At 46.0% G+C, this 15880-nt stretch overlaps 2 protein-coding genes, 1 non-coding gene and 1 pseudogene across 3 annotated transcripts; 3 read left to right on the top strand and 1 right to left on the bottom strand.

Annotated features, from left to right (window-relative positions):
* Positions 1–2081: 2081 nt before the first annotated feature.
* On the top strand, positions 2082–2626 carry LOC124656023 (annotated as a pseudogene).
* Positions 2627–4002: 1376 nt separating this feature from the next.
* Positions 4003–4105, bottom strand: LOC124658619. The gene has a single exon (XR_006989327.1). It is a non-coding gene; the product is annotated as a U6 spliceosomal RNA (small nuclear RNA).
* A 4184-nt stretch (positions 4106–8289) lies between these two features.
* Positions 8290–13178, top strand: LOC124658191 (DNA replication licensing factor MCM7). Its single transcript, XM_047196601.1, has 15 exons — positions 8290–8332; positions 8458–8525; positions 8651–8710; positions 8804–9033; positions 9642–9819; positions 10114–10236; positions 10359–10448; positions 10930–11072; positions 11157–11334; positions 11417–11608; positions 11829–12001; positions 12088–12291; positions 12508–12673; positions 12763–12984; positions 13074–13178. The coding sequence occupies exons 1-15, from the start codon at positions 8290–8292 to the stop codon at positions 13176–13178; spliced, it is 2175 nt and encodes a 724-aa protein (XP_047052557.1).
* Positions 13179–14249: 1071 nt separating this feature from the next.
* On the top strand, positions 14250–15323 carry LOC124656024 (putative cyclin-dependent kinase F-2). Its single transcript, XM_047194836.1, has one exon. It carries the CDS (start codon positions 14250–14252, stop codon positions 15321–15323), a length of 1074 nt encoding a protein of 357 aa, XP_047050792.1.
* Positions 15324–15880: the final 557 nt, after the last annotated feature.

The raw sequence follows: 15880 nt of genomic DNA on the forward strand, positions 1-15880 counted from the left end.
TAACTTTATGTTATTTACTTCTAAGCAGTGTTCAAAACTTATTTCTATTAAAAAAATTCATACTCACCACTCAACACATCAATACTTGCAGCCAATTCACTCGATCAAGACTAGTGACACCTTGAGTGCGACAAAAACAGCCATAAAAACACTTGCCGAAGTTGTTTGCTCGGATCGACATAACAATTGAGAGAATACTTCCACAAAATATATGATTTATCGAAACTTGTGTGTTCTTGCATGTATTTGGATGACATTTGTGAACACAATCTCATCCCCTCTAGGTTATATAAAAAAAATCTTTCTTTGTATCGTTTCACGAGAGTTGCAAGAAGGATACCAAGCGGAGATCTGATGTATTTCAAAGTTATTTTTCTCTATTGTCGAGTACCCTCTTCTTACTTGGTCGTAATCTCAAATGTGGAAGATCATGAATGCTTGTGTGATCATGCAAACCATGATCTTCGAGGGTGAACTAAAATAGTTGATGAGCATCTGGATGACGGGCAAGACCCTCTTGCGCAAGTTGATCACAAGGGCGTTGATCGAGTTTGATGCTTTCCTCCACGTGAATGCGGAAATCCGCGATGAACTTGTTCCAAAATGATATAGTAGATCATTTGCTGAGTGCTCAAAGGAAATATCGATGGGAGTTGATCTAGTTGAAATCCTCGAATTTCATTTTGTTTTGAACTGTATGAATTATTTTATTTCTATTTTTACTTATTGTAAAACTTGTTTCTACGTTAAAAAGTATACAACTTTGTTAGAAATAAGGTTGAATTTGTGAAAATAGAAAATAATTTATACGTTGCCATATTGGGAGACATGCTGGGCAGATACGCTCCTATACATCGACATCATTCAACGGTGCTCCCAATATGACTGACATGTGTTGTTGCCGGACGATATATAAGACGCACAACTGGATACACTCTAAAACTGTTATAGGAGGTGGAAAGGGAAACTACCGTTTGTTCTAGTTACATCCGCACCTCAGTATAGGATGTCACCTTTTAAAAATGTAAAATAGACCGGTGACATATATTATGTCGTATATCTGCAAAGTTCAATCAAAAGAATATGATAACATGTGGCCTGCATAGAAACGACAAATAATGTGTGAATAGTTATGAAATACTATTCACTTTGTTTTTTTTTCTGTTTTTTCATACTCCCTCCGTTCCTTTCTATAGTGCCTATTGTTTTTTGGCACGGAAATTAGCGCGAGCCATTTTTTCACACAAAACCCCCTAACGATATCACAGATAAAATATGAAACTGAAAACAGATCTCAGAAATACATGACCAGATCGGTTTTCAGATTTTCTGGACTTGACCTGATCGGTGGAAGAGGTTCTTTTCAAAAAAAACATAGCTTTACTCTTATATTCTGAAACAAATGCTAAAAAACAATAGGCATTATAGAAAGGAACGGAGGGAGTATAACATATGGTCATATTTTGGAATGGAATTTTGTATATGCACAAGATACAATCTAAGTATCTAACCCCATGATTTATTTTACATTTCTGAAAAACTAAAAGTATGACATTTAATAATAGGGTGTTTGATTGCTTTTGAGGGAAAATGCCGAAGAGAAACATATGCAAAATTGAGTACCCCCTAGTGTCCGCTCATATTTGTTCACATATTAAATCTTTCTTCGATTTTGCCTCTTCCTCTAAAGGAAGAACACGGTCATTTGGTTACAACGATGCACACTAAAAGTGTTATAGAGCGAAGCCGCTGGAACCATCCGTGTGCTGCTAACGGCTACTAGAAACAGCTTGCCGTCATGCCGTGTAAAGCCCATGCGTGTCGTTCGCCACGTGTCCCACCACCTGTAGGCCTCGCATCACACGTGTCCCCCTCCTCACTCCCTAGTCCCCGTATACATATCCCACGCTAGCAGCCACCTCAAGCACAGTTCAGTAGCTCATCACCGGCAATCCCTCGACCAACCATCAATCTCTTGTCACAATCCAATTCGATTCTTGCACCCAGTAGACCCAGTGCACACTCCATCAAAGCTCGGCAGTGAGTTTGCGGCTCCGTAAGCTAGCTAGAATCGCTCAACAATGGCGGGAGTGGGGCGGAACATGGTGGCGCCGCTGCTGGTCCTGAACCTCATCATGTACATCATCGTCATCGGCTTCGCGAGCTGGAACCTGAACCACTTCATCAACGGCACCGCCTTCAACCGCCCGGGCATCGCGGCCAACGGCGCCACCTTCTACTTCCTGGTCTTCGCCATCCTGGCTGGCGTGGTCGGCGCCGCCTCCAAGCTCGCGGGGTGCACCACGTCCGGACCTGGCGCGGCGACAGCCTGGCGACGACGGCGGCGTCGGCACTGGTGGCCTGGGCCATCACCGCGCTGGCCTTCGGGCTGGCCTGCAAGGAGATCCACATCGGCGGGTTCCGCGGGTGGCGGCTCCGGGTGCTGGAGGCGTTCGTGATCATCCTGATGTTCACCCAGCTCCTGTACGTGCTGATGCTGCACACCGGGCTGTTCGGGAACCAGTTCGGCGCCGGCGCCGGTGGGTACGGGGCGGAGCACGGCTACGGCGACCACCACAACAAGGGCATGGGCGTGGGCACCGGCGCCGCCGCCACCAGGGTCTGAGCTCCCCTTTGGCGTCCGATGGACGGATGAATAATGATGTGTATGTACGTGTCAGTGCGTGTGTGTATCTGTAGCTGTAGCTGTGTATGCATACATGGCGTTTGGACATGTACTGCTTCTTTTTTTTGAGGGAGTGCATGTAGCAGTAGCTGTTTAATTCTACCAAAGCTTGTGTTCTGAACTTCTGATGTAATCTCATCGATGTAATCCCTTGGTACAAGCCTGTGTCCGACCGGCAATGTCTGAATGAATGTACTAGCTAGTTTAATTTGCTTAGTGTTTAATTCTACTGTCAAGCTTGTTCTGATGTAATCATCGATGTTGAAGTGGATGCCTGTCTCTGTCTCTGACAGGCAATGTTTAATTTGCATAGATTGTAAACGTCCGGGCAGCATGCACTGATGCTGCCTCTGTTTCATTTGTCCAGTTTTTTTTTTTTTTTTTGAAACGGGGCAAAAAAGCTTTTGCCTTATTGATATTCATTTGTCCAGTTTCATTTGTCCAATCGTAGTGACCAATTTCAGAAGTGCTTTGAGCGGAAATTTAGTCCTATGTTTAGCATGCCGGCGTGGTTGGTATTTCGGCGCAGATTAGGAGCAGTGTCTGGAGCCCGACACAGGTTCAGGAGACGACGAAATTCTTCAGCACGATGTTACTGCATTCAGACTTCAGAGCGCCTCTCGAAGGAATTTTCCTTCCAAGGGCAGATTCGATTCAGTGTTCGCTGCCAATTTAATGCATACATTTGAATCGAAGTTTGGTACGAACTTCAGCTGGCTCTTCTTCCCTGTAATTCATAGGTACATAGGTTCAGGAGATGAGGAAATTAGGCAACATGGTGTATTTACCTTCAGAGAAGGATCGAGGCTATCATCGTCCAAAACAGAACCGTGTGTTTAAGTTTCCTGGGATTCAGCAGTAAGCAAGCACATTAAATCACGGGGCCTTTGGCCGAGCGTTGGTGATAAAATTAGCACCAAGCACAGATAAGACATGTGTGAAGTGCGAGCATGTTCATGGTCGAAATTGTTTCAAGACAGCTGAGAGAAAAAGGGGGAAGGAGCTGGCTGAGAGAAAAAGGGCATAACCGAATATGAAGGAATCATAAGGTAGTTTATTGTAAAAAAGAACTCGCCCTCAAGGTCAAGGACTTGGTTGTGAAGTATCAGGGGCATATCTACAAAAAAGAGAAGGTGAAGACATCATATACAGCGTGTAAAATCTTATAAGAACGTGAAGAAACAAAAGTGGACGTAACTGTAAAAGGCATGCACGCTGCGCTCGTCCCTCTCAAGGCGAAGGACCTGGCTGTAAGAGCGAAAGGCACATCTGTAAGAACGGGTACTGTAGCAAGGGACCAGCGCGCAAAATCTCAAAAAAATTTGGACCATTTCTCGATTTGTGCGTGTCATCCTTGCGCAGGGGCCATGCTAATCTTCTCTGTATCGTTCCAATTTTATCGGATGTCCCCGAAGGGACGATGCAGCTGCAACAGCGAGGCTTATAAACCGGTCGAAACTTTCCTCAGCTGCCGAGGTGGGACTAAACGAGGGTTCTCTGCTGCCTCCCGCAGGTGCCAGGAGCGGAGGGATCCCAGCAAAGGGCTAATGGGCCGCATTAGCGTGCGAACCGGGTCTTCCTCAACTGGCCCAACATAGCGAAGCTACTTGAAATATACTCCGTACGACACACAGCCTGCTCGGTGCTCTATCCTATCGTCGGCTGTTTGCTTCCCGATCCAGCGCCAGGAGGGAGCTACTTTGCCCACACGATGCCACCTTGGGGAATGGGGAATTGGGGATGAATGCGAGTCAGTATAAATCACGGAGAAGCCAGCTAAAAACTGGAAGTTTGTAGTATAATTTTGTTTGCAAAAACTAGTGGACATGCACTTCTGTAACTGTAGAACAAGTAAGACTCGACTGTCAACGTGTATTTACGACCGATGCTGTGTGCAAGAGCACACAACATCGGGCTTACGTGATACAACTCTTTCAACATTGCGCTAGGCACTAAAAGAACAACGCTCTCTCGTCTTAGTATTTCTTCTTTCTAGAAAGGAAAAAAGTCTATTTTAAACCATCAATTTGTAGAGGTTCGGTGAAATGAATTCTCAACTCCAAATCCATGTCTTTTGTACCCTAAACTTGTAAATCCCAATTTAAATCAAACCTTGAAACCGTTTGCCAGTTGAGAAAAGAAAATATCTAATCGGTACTCTCACTGACAATGCGGTCCCACCTGTCATCTCTTTCCCCAAGCTTTAGGCACCTCCTACCTAGTGGCGGAGCCAGAACAATAATCTTTTGTAGTCGGTACAAAACTGTGTAGTCAAACATATGTATTTATATGAATTTTTAAATGTTTTTGCATAATTTCTGCCTATGTACCTAAAAAATTGTGTAGTCAATAGACTACACAGCTCTAGTGTGGATCCGCCACTGCTCCTACCAGATCTCCACCACAATTTACGGATCCCCCAAATGCACCGTGGATGTCGGCTGCCACTGCCCAACCTCGCCACCGGAAGATTTGTGTCTCCCAGCCCCGCTGTCGCTCCACTGCCTCACGTTTTGCGCACTGCCCTGCCCTACCTTCCAACACCGACGCCGCCCTTCCCCTACCTCCAGTTCTATGCGTCGCCACTCCACTACATGTTGTTCCCGTGCATGAGTAGAGGTGGCAGTCGGCAAGCACCACTGGTGCGTGCAAGCAGCAAGGTGAGCGCGGCGCTCGCGGTACGCACGTGCGAGCTGTAACGCCGGGACAATGCCCTCGTTTCCCGCGTGGAACAGTACAATGGCGCCATGAGAGCAGCACCGGCGGAGCGGCGCCTTGTGAACTCCGGCCGTCGGCGCCCCCTGCCCCACCCCATGTCAGTTGTTCCACCGAACGTTTTGTTTTTAGATCGGGGGAGAGATGGGGTAGGATAGATATGAATATGACATGCGGGTCCATCTAGTATGTGAGACAATGGTTATTCCTGAGCGGAATCATTTTTTCCGGTCTGCCAAACAGCTCCAGGGTTTGATTTAGACTAGGATTCAATTCAATTTAGTATAGAGCAACACAGATTTAGAGTTAGAGTTGATGGTTTATTTCGCCGAACCACTACGAATTCAAGGTTTGGAATAAACTTTTTTCCTTCTAGAAAACTCTCATCTTCTTGGTGAGATCGTTTGAGTGAGAAGAACACCCTTTGTACCGCATTCCATAATTTCTAGCAGATTCCCATCTTTACAAAGCCGCAACGTATGGTTCTGATGGGGGAGCGCAAGGCCATACTCACATATCTCCCATCCGCAGCTTCACGCGACACCACATACATTGCGATGTAGGATGTCCTCCTCGCGAAATGGCGCCGCCCTCCGGAGTTGCAAACACCAAGGCCATTTCATCAACGTGTATGCAAATGCTTCTAGCAAGAGATGAAACGATATTATTAAAGCAAGAAAACTCTTGTAAAGGAAAACATAATTACAACGTCTAATTCCAGCCACTGAACTACACCCACTTTAATGTAGGCTTCTAGTCCTGCTTTTTTTTTCTTTACATACAAACACTTAACAAACACAAAATACATGCGGTAGGAACTCCACATCGAGGTGGCGTGGCTTGTGACCCAATAAAGCATGGCGATGGCCTTCGCCAAGGCGACCCATTGTTCCCACTTATATTCATTGTGGTCATCGATCCTATCAACTACATTCTCGCCAAGGCTACCACACAAGGACGTCTTCACCCCCTTCATGGAAGGGCGACCATGGCGCACACCTCTTTATATGCCGATGATGCAACGTTTTTTGTGGCTCCCTTTGAAGAAGACATCGCTTGCCTTGCTTTCATCCTTGCTAGTTTTGGTGTTTTGACCGGTTTGTGTGCCAACCACCATAAAAGTCTTGTGGCCCCGATACAATGTGAAAACATAGACCTTCTTCAATATTTTTCGGCAAATATAACCGCTTTCCCAATGCGATAGTTGGGCCCCCCTTTCAGCGTCACTAGGCTCAAGAGAACGGACCTCCAATACTTAGAGGACGAAATTGCCTGCAAGTTCACCTCCGGAAATTGGAAGAATGTCAATATGGCCGGTAGAAGGATCTTGGTTAGTATCGTCCTCACATACCAAGCGATTTATCACATCACCTCCATTGAGTTCCCTAAAGAGGTCATCAATATCATCATCGCACTTCGACATGCATATCTATGGTCGGGTTGTGACAAAGTTCCCGGTGGAAAGTGCAAAGGTAATTGGGAAAACGTTTGTCGCCCTAGTAAGCTCAGTGGCCTCGATATCTTGCATCTTGAGATGTTTGTGGCTGCCCTAATATTATGGCGGCTATGCCATGCGTGGACCAACGAAGCAAAATATTGGATCGGTCTTGGCAATCCTTGTAACAAAGAGGACCAGGAGCTCTTCGCATCCGCCACCTTTGTGACTATTGGAAATGGGGAAAAGGCATATATTTGGACTTCACCTTGGCTTGGTGCCCTTTGTCCAGCGAGCTTGGCTCCAAAGATTTACAAGATGTCTAAGCGCAAAAATTGCATCGTTCGGAAGGCCCTTGACATTTTTTTGGGTTTGACCAAATTAGTTTGACCCAACATTCCGGTTTGGATCACATTGAAGAGTTTGTCAAACTTTGGGAGTTGCTCAACGGTGCTCATCTTGCTATTGATGTCCCCGACACCATCCATTGGAAGTTCAATAAGGACTGAAAGTATTCCGCGTCCTCAGTTAAGATGCAATTTGAAGGCCTTGTCGCTACCACCCTCAGTGCTTCGGTTTAGAAAGTGTGGGCTCCTCCAAAATGCAAATTATTTGCTTGATTGGTCATGCAAAATGGAGTTTGGATGGCGGATAGGCTTCAACGTAGGGGATGTCAAAATTGAGGAAATTGTCCCTATGCAATCAAGTCCAAGAATCGGTGGCACACCTCTTGTACGAGTGTAGGTTCACCGCAAAGGTTTGGAAGGAGGTTCTATCGTGGTGTGGCATCCATGATAGACCTCCAGAGTCTTGGGCCAATGAACCATCCGTGCATGTTTGTGGTCTAACATTACCTCAGAAGAGGGACAAATAGCTAGGAATGCCTTGGCGTTAATAATCATGCTCATCTCTTGGGAAATATGGAAACAACACAATGCTCGAGTCTACCTGCATCATCACTCCACGACGCCCGTGGTAGTCGCCAAGATGAAGGATCGGGCAAGATTTTGGTGTTTGGTCGGTGCAAAATATTTGAGCTATGTAATTCTGGAGAGTAGACTTTTGTTAAGGTCCTAGAGTGTGTGTCCTAGGCAATTTGTCCACCAAACTCTAAAACTTCTTCTATATTAATGAAATAAAAAAACCTTTTTCCTGTAAGAAAAGAAAAGAATCACAACAACGAATAGGCTGAACGAAATACCCAACTGACGGGCTGGTAGGCGGCCCGACCTATTCTCACCACACTTGCAAGCCGAAAAACCTAAATCCGAGCCCACCTAATCTAGGCCCACTGAGACCCACTCAATCTTTCCCGCCACGGTACCACTCGCTGTTCCCGCCAAACCCCCTCCTCTTATCCCCCTCTTCCCGCCATTCCCCCGAAACCCTCCCCATTTCCCTCCCTCACCCCGCCCGTGTCTCTCTTCCGCCCACCGCCGCCGCCGCCGACGCCATGGCCCCCGGGGCGAAGACCGTCGACTACGCCGGCGAAAGAGGTACGTCTACCCACGCCCCTCCAGACCAGAATCTGGAACCCGAGCTCTTCACTCGCGTTACTGGAAGCTTCTAGAACGAGTTCTGACGGACGCGTCGGTTCCTTTGTCTGTTTCTCCCCCTGCAGCGCTCGCCAAGGACTTCCTCACCAACTTCGCCGGCCCGCACGGCGAGCCCAAGTACCAGAACATCCTGGTAACTAATGACCTCTTGCCCCTTGTTCCAACGCCCGGAAGATCTGAAAGTCTTTTCTTAGCTATTTCACACCCAACGATTTGTTGTTAATCCAACTTTTTGTTCATCTGCCCCTTAAATTTCAGCAAGACATCGCGAACCGGAAGATCCGCGCGGTCCAGATCGAGCTGGACGACCTGTTCCATGTAAGGATTCCCCGCCTCGGCGAGATCTAATTCTTCCGAGATAATATATGTCTGCACTTGCAAGTTCTGATTCTGGTTCTGCTGCGTGCGCAGTACAAGGATGTGGACGAGGAGTTCCTGCAGAGGGTCACCGAGAACACCAAGCGCTACATCGGCATATTCGCGGAGGCCGTGGACGAGCTCATGCCGGACCCCACGGAGGCGTTCACCGTCGACGAGGACAGGGACATCTTGATGACCCAGCGCGTGGATGAGGGGGCCGATGGAGGTTCTGACGGCACCGACCCTCTACAGAGGATGCCGCCGGAAATCAAACGCTTCTTGTGAGTATTAGTGTACTGACTGCCCCTACAAGTTTCTAATGCAACTAGGTATTAGTGTACTGATTCCCACGGTATGAAGTTGGTCGAGCACATTATTTGCTGATTTCACAGAATTTAAACCACTTTGACCACGTATGCTGTATTTGGGAGATGCCCTGAGCTGTTCAGGCATACTTAAGAATAGAAGTATCTAGTTTCTCAGAACATGTTAACGATAAGCTGACCGATGCAAATAATCCAAACATGCCAGAAAGAGTTTCTTCTTGCATGCCTATTGTTATATATGTTACATATTTAACTGTGCTTTGAACATTTTGCCATATTGCATTCTTGCATTCCCTTCGTGATCTCATAGATATATGTAGGTATCCACTAATTCCCTGACTAATGAAATTGTTTTGTGCTAATTCAGTAATATATGTAGGTAATTCAATACCAATTATATATATGTAGGTATCCAGTAATTTCCTGTCTAATGATTTTTTTGTTCTAATTCAGTAATATATCTAGATAATTCAATGCCGATTACCCACTGGAACAAGTGTCTAATCTTTTGTTTCGTTCTGTACAGTAAGTTCCTTACTAATGAAATTGTTTTCACATGGTAGTGAGGTATACATCAAGGCCTTCTCGAAGGTGACTCCACTCACCCTTAGGCAAGTGAAGGCATCCAACATTGGGCAGCTTGTGAAAATATCTGGAATTGTCACTCGCTGCTCAGATGTGAAGCCTCTGATGCAGGTGGCAGTTTATACATGTGAAGAATGTGGTTTTGAGATATACCAGGTACTTCATCTCGTTTTGGGTTTTCATTTATGATATGTGTATATGTCAAACCCTGGTGGACAGACCTCTGATACTAGTTTAGTATGTGTTACTCCTGTGAATCTTGGATAGTATTCTTTTGAAGTACATATAATGAAATGTACTACATAGTATCTCAATGTAGTATGTAAGTATTGGCAACTATCTAGAATGATAGTTCAAAGGCTATTTTGTGGAGAGTGTTTATTTGTCGGAGGCTCCTGGAGGAAAATCGTTATAATGCTAATTCCAATTGCTATTTTGGTGATCTGACAGGAAGTGACTGCTAGAGTCTTTATGCCTCTCTTTGAATGCCCATCTCAACGATGCAAGCTGAACAAAGCAAAGGGGAATCTAATCCTTCAACTACGAGCATCAAAGTTTCTTAAATTTCAGGAGGTAATAATGTCCCTCTGCAATCTTGTGAACATAGCAAACTCTATTCAGTGGAGAAATGCTCGTCCATATTAAATCATATTTCAAAATCCCATTCAATCTCAACCTGTAACCTTTTCTTGCAGGTAAAGCTCCAAGAACTAGCAGAGCATGTACCAAAAGGCCACATCCCACGTTCTCTAACTGCTCATCTCAGAGGAGAGCTGACTAGAAAGGTAAAGCAAGTCAAACTTTTCTCTCGCTTTAAGCAGTTCTGTTTTTTTACTTAAGGTCATGAAAGTCACTATTTTGATAGTTCCATGTTGATTTCACTTGATTTTTGTTTCTAAGTTACTGTATGTCCAGCAACTTATAGTTTTTACTCCTGCATGATTATTAAAACAGAAACCTAACAGGGATTTCAGTTATCTTTCATAGTACTCCCTCAGTCTAAAAAAAAAGCTGCTCAACTTTTTCTAGACATGGATAAGGAACTGAGCGGAGAATAGTGAAACCGAGTTTCCTGCTCCTTCTATCAAAAATGCGGGTCCTTCCTCCTTTGGCCTCGTTTTTTTCTAGATATGGATGTATCTATAACTAAAATGTGTCTATATACCTTTGTATCTAGACAAAAGTTGAGCAGCTTTTTTTTGCGATAGAGGGAGTACTAGTTTTTTGAAATCCTGTGATATTTACTAAGTACTGTGTCATTATCAGGTTGCACCTGGAGATGTGGTTGAGATGTCAGGTGTTTTCCTGCCTATGCCTTATCATGGATTCCGAGCCATGCGTGCTGGATTGGTTGCTGATACTTACTTGGAAGCAATGTCCATTACCCATTTCAAGAAAAAATACGAAGAGTAAAGCCTCTCGTCCTATTGCCACAAACCCTATTTAGTTAGCCTCCAGCACTATTTAATGATAGAAATTTGCTATAATTGCAGATATGAACTTAAGGGTGATGAACAAGAACAAATTGACCGATTGGCTGAGGACGGTGATATCTACAGTAAGCTGTCAAAATCACTGGCGCCTGAAATATTTGGACATGAAGATGTCAAGAAAGCACTGCTATTGCTACTTGTTGGTGCACCTCATCGAAAGCTTGCGGATGGCATGAAGGTACATCCTGTTGCCAGTTGGAATAACGTGCATTTACCAATAAGTTTTCCTCTTCTGGTTGCTCACGTGTTCAAAGTTGCAGATCAGAGGAGACCTGCACATCTGCCTGATGGGAGATCCTGGTGTTGCAAAGAGTCAACTTCTGAAACATATTATCAATGTTGCTCCAAGAGGAGTATATACCACAGGACGTGGGAGCAGCGGTGTTGGTCTTACTGCTGCTGTCCAGAAAGATCCAATTACAAATGAGTTTGTCCTTGAGGGAGGGGCACTGGTAAGATTTTGATTTATGATGATGATGTTTGGACTGTTTCTATTTTGTTGTCAGTCAGCTGTTCATGTTCATAGAAGTTTCTTAGCAGTGAGCCTCTCCTTCCAACCATGCTTGAATTGCTTTGTAACACTAAAACTGCTAGGACAAACACTTTATTTTGGTGCATATCCATTATGCAGTTCTACTAGTGATTATCCTCATAATTACTCTTGGGTTTCAGGTACTGGCTGATATGGGTATTTGTGCAATAGACGAATTTGACAAGATGGAAGAGTCTGACAGGACAGCCATTCATGAGGTGATGGAGCAGCAAACAGTTAGCATTGCCAAGGCTGGCATCACCACCTCTCTTAATGCAAGAACTGCAGTTATTGCTGCTGCAAATCCAGCATGGTAAGAGTTGATATGAACATTCTCTTGTCAAGAAAATAGCTTGGAAAACTATGATTGTAATGAGGCAATTTTTTTTCAATATTCAGGGGAAGGTATGATATGAGGAGGACTCCAGCTGAGAACATAAATCTTCCTCCGGCACTTCTGTCACGTTTTGACCTCCTCTGGTTGATCCTGGATCGTGCAGACATGGAAACTGATCTTGAGATGGCAAGACATGTTGTTCATGTACATCAAAATCTTGAATCACCTGCACTTGGGTTCACAGCACTTGAACCATCTGTTCTTAGGCAAGTAGTCTTTCTAGAGCTCCTTTTGAGATTCAGTCTTCCTAGAGCTGTCACCTAAAAAATACACCCTTAGTTACAGGAATCCTTACCTTCTTGAATGTTGAAATCAATGTACCATATTTCAGGAAACTATAAAATCTATCTAGCAAGCTAAAATAAAAACATTACTATCTTTGCCTTCTGGTTCATGATTTAATGATCTTGATCTGATTACAGAGCATACATATCTGCTGCAAGAAGAGTCACTCCCTCTGTTCCTCGAGATCTTGAGGAATACATTGCAACTGCCTATTCAAGCATCCGCCAAGAGGAAGCCAAATCAAATGCACCACATTCTTACACAACCATCAGGACTCTTCTGAGCATAGTCCGTATTTCAATTGTAAGTGAACTATAAACTATGCTCCTGTGTACTGCACACACCAGGTTACCAAAAGCTCTATTTTTAAACACGACTCTTGCTTGTTTCAGGCCTTGGCAAGACTTCGGTTCTCAGAAACTGTTGCTCAGAGCGATGTCGATGAAGCACTGCGTCTGATGCAGATGTCAAAGTACTCGCTCTACTCTGATGATCGCCAGCGGTCTGGCCTCGATGCGATCTCGGACATATACTCCATCCTGAGGGATGAAGCAGCCCGGACAAGCAGCATGGATGTGAAATTTGCTCATGCTCTTAACCTGATCTCCAGAAAGGTACAATCTCTACCAACATTAACTAGTGCCACCAGTGCTGGGCCCTGATTCCTAACAGAAAACCCTCTCCTGCTCCTATGTAAAAACAGGGTTATAGCGAGGCTCAGCTGAAGGAATGCCTGGAGGAGTATGCATCCTTGAATGTGTGGCAGATCCACCAAAGCACCTTCGACATCCACTTCATCGATGCCTAATCTGAACGCAAACATTACATCACATTCAGATGATGGAGAAGATCACTTATTTGATGCGTTAGTAGGGTCTGACACCACTGTTTGGGACCTAACAAGATTGAAAGAGTTAGTGAATGTGAGCAATGTACTAGTCTAGCAGAGCCATTGTTATTTGTTCCTGTGCACCTTGGAGGAGGCTTTCTCCCTTTTCTGCAATCTCATTGGTTGGCACTGGATTGTATATGTAACTCTGTTCTGTTTCTTTACCCATTATTCACAAGTTTCCTGAATTTATGAATTTCTGCTGTTTTCTCAGTGCTGAAAGACCATTAAACCTGATTCTTAAATTGTTTTGTGGTAGGATTTTTAGTTTGTTATCAGCATTTTGAGTGAAAAGTTATATGCTATGGTTCAGAGCCAAACATTGTGGCTTCTTGTGGAAATTTCTGAGTCTTTGCTCTTGCTAGTTACAGGCATCAGCACATATATACTATACACTGTATCACCTTTCCTTCATCACTTGCAACAAACAAGTGCTAGAGCAGTTTCCTGGTCCCAAACCTCCTTTGACTTGTCCCCTCCTCAATTTTATAATTGTATCGGTTGACAATTACTTGACAATCAATATCATCAACCAAGGAGCTCATGGACATCAAACTAATGGAACATATAAGACCGAAGACAATATAAGACTGAAGACAATATCATCAACCAAGATTTCGTCCATGTTTTGCTATAGCAATTTTGTGACTCTGAATCTGCGCTCGCACATCTCCCTTGCTGTGCATCGGGAGGCAAAATCTTTCTCTTGACTCTTGAGCAACGCACACTCTGTGCAGGAACACTCACGCAAAAAGGAAAGGAAAGAAAAACAAGGAAAGTAAAATCTACGGGCAACTCGAATCCGATCGAACACAACGTACTCGTCAAGTCGGTACGCGTTTTCGACCGAAATTACGAATCCGACTAGAGCTCCTTCCCGCCCGGCCTCGTTATTAGTAGCCTCACCCTTCGCTCAAAGTCCTGTCTCATCGATCCCACCACCTCCTCCCCTTCGCAGATCATCTCAGCAGTCCAACCCAAGCCCTAGCTATGGCAATCTCCAAGCGACCAGCCGCCGCCGTCGCCATGGGCGGCCACGCCGTCAAGAAGAGGAGAGTCAAGAAGCCCGCCGTCATCAAGAAGCCTGCCGCCTACGCCACGACCGCCGACTACGAGGAGGAGAAGACCTGCCTCGGCGAGGGCGCCTTCGGCGTCGTCTTCAAGGCTCGCCACCGCGCCACGGGCCAGACCGTCGCGATCAAGCACCTCTCCTCGCCGCCGCCGGAAGTCGCCTCCGACGCCCCCGATCCCAGCGAGCAGCTGCTGCGGGAGGCCCGCTACCTCGAGGCGTGCAACGGGGACCCCAACATCGTCGGCTTCCACTGCGTCGTCCGCGACCCCGACACCACCGAGCTGGGCCTCGTCATGGAATACATCGCGGGCCAGAGCCTCGGCGACATCCTCGAGGAACAGCGCAACGGCACCGCGCCGCCGTTCCCGGAGGCCACCGTGCGCGCCTTCATGCGGCAGCTGCTGACGGGCGCCAAGGGGATGCAAGAACGCAGCATCGTCCACCGCGACATCAAACCGGCCAACGTCCTGGTCGCGGAAGGCGAGGAACTCCTCAAGATCTGCGATTTCGGCCTCGCCATCTCGACGTCCGACCCGCCGCCGCACGGCGAGGTCGGCACGGTGCTGTACACGGCGCCGGAGTTGCTGCTGGGAAAGCCGGATACCGACTCGCTCGCTGACACGTGGTCGCTCGGCTGCATCATGGCAGAGCTCGTCGACGGCGAGATCCTGCTGCTGCGGGCACAACGCCTGTGCGATGAGGGGTTAGCCTATCTCTGGAGTATCTTCTGGTTGCTCGGCACGCCCGATGACGTCACGTGGCCCGAGTTCGCGTCCCTGCCGCGCGCCGCCGAGATGCCACCGCTCAAGCCCGGACAGCGCAGCAGGCTGCGCGAGCTGTACCCGGAGTGGACCCTGTCCGAGGAAGGATTTGAGGTCATGAGCGGACTGCTCACGTGCAACCCCGAGAAGAGGTTGACGGCTGCAGAAGCGCTCAAGCTCCCGTGGTTCGCCGAAGACGATGAAGACTACATGACGAGATCCTACTGCTGATGCTGAAAAGGTCCTCCTGCAGATGCTGACGAAGTGGCGGCATGAGATCAGTTGCAGAAGATCGTTTCACCGGTGGGAAGAACCGGCCGACCCGCCGCATGAAGGAGCTAGCGCGCAGCTTGCATACTTTGTGAAACACTTATTGTAATTACAATTAGCGCAATTGCAAGCTTCCCTTAATTGCTTTCTAAAATGTGTATCCTATTGTATTCTGAAGTAACAACTGTGTATCTGTTGCAATTTGGAATTTGCCATCACAATTTGATTCATGTTTTGTAATGAAAACTGCTGTCTGTTTGTGCTTGAAAATAATATTTGTTGCAATGACAAAGGTTCCTGACAAAAAAGAGATAATAGCAGGAAATATCTCATAAGTCATAACGCACAGTATGGGAAAAGAAATGCACACGCACAACAGCATCAGATACGATCAAATCAAACTTTTTCAGAGACAAGAAACTGTTGATTACCTAGGACACTTTAGGCTTCACACCTGGCACCAAATGCAAATATGTTTTACGGTTTATACCAACTCATGTTTATTTAGGAAGATGTAC

This window comes from Lolium rigidum, chromosome 5 (assembly GCF_022539505.1).
Source record: "Lolium rigidum isolate FL_2022 chromosome 5, APGP_CSIRO_Lrig_0.1, whole genome shotgun sequence".
NCBI lineage: Eukaryota > Viridiplantae > Streptophyta > Magnoliopsida > Poales > Poaceae > Lolium > Lolium rigidum.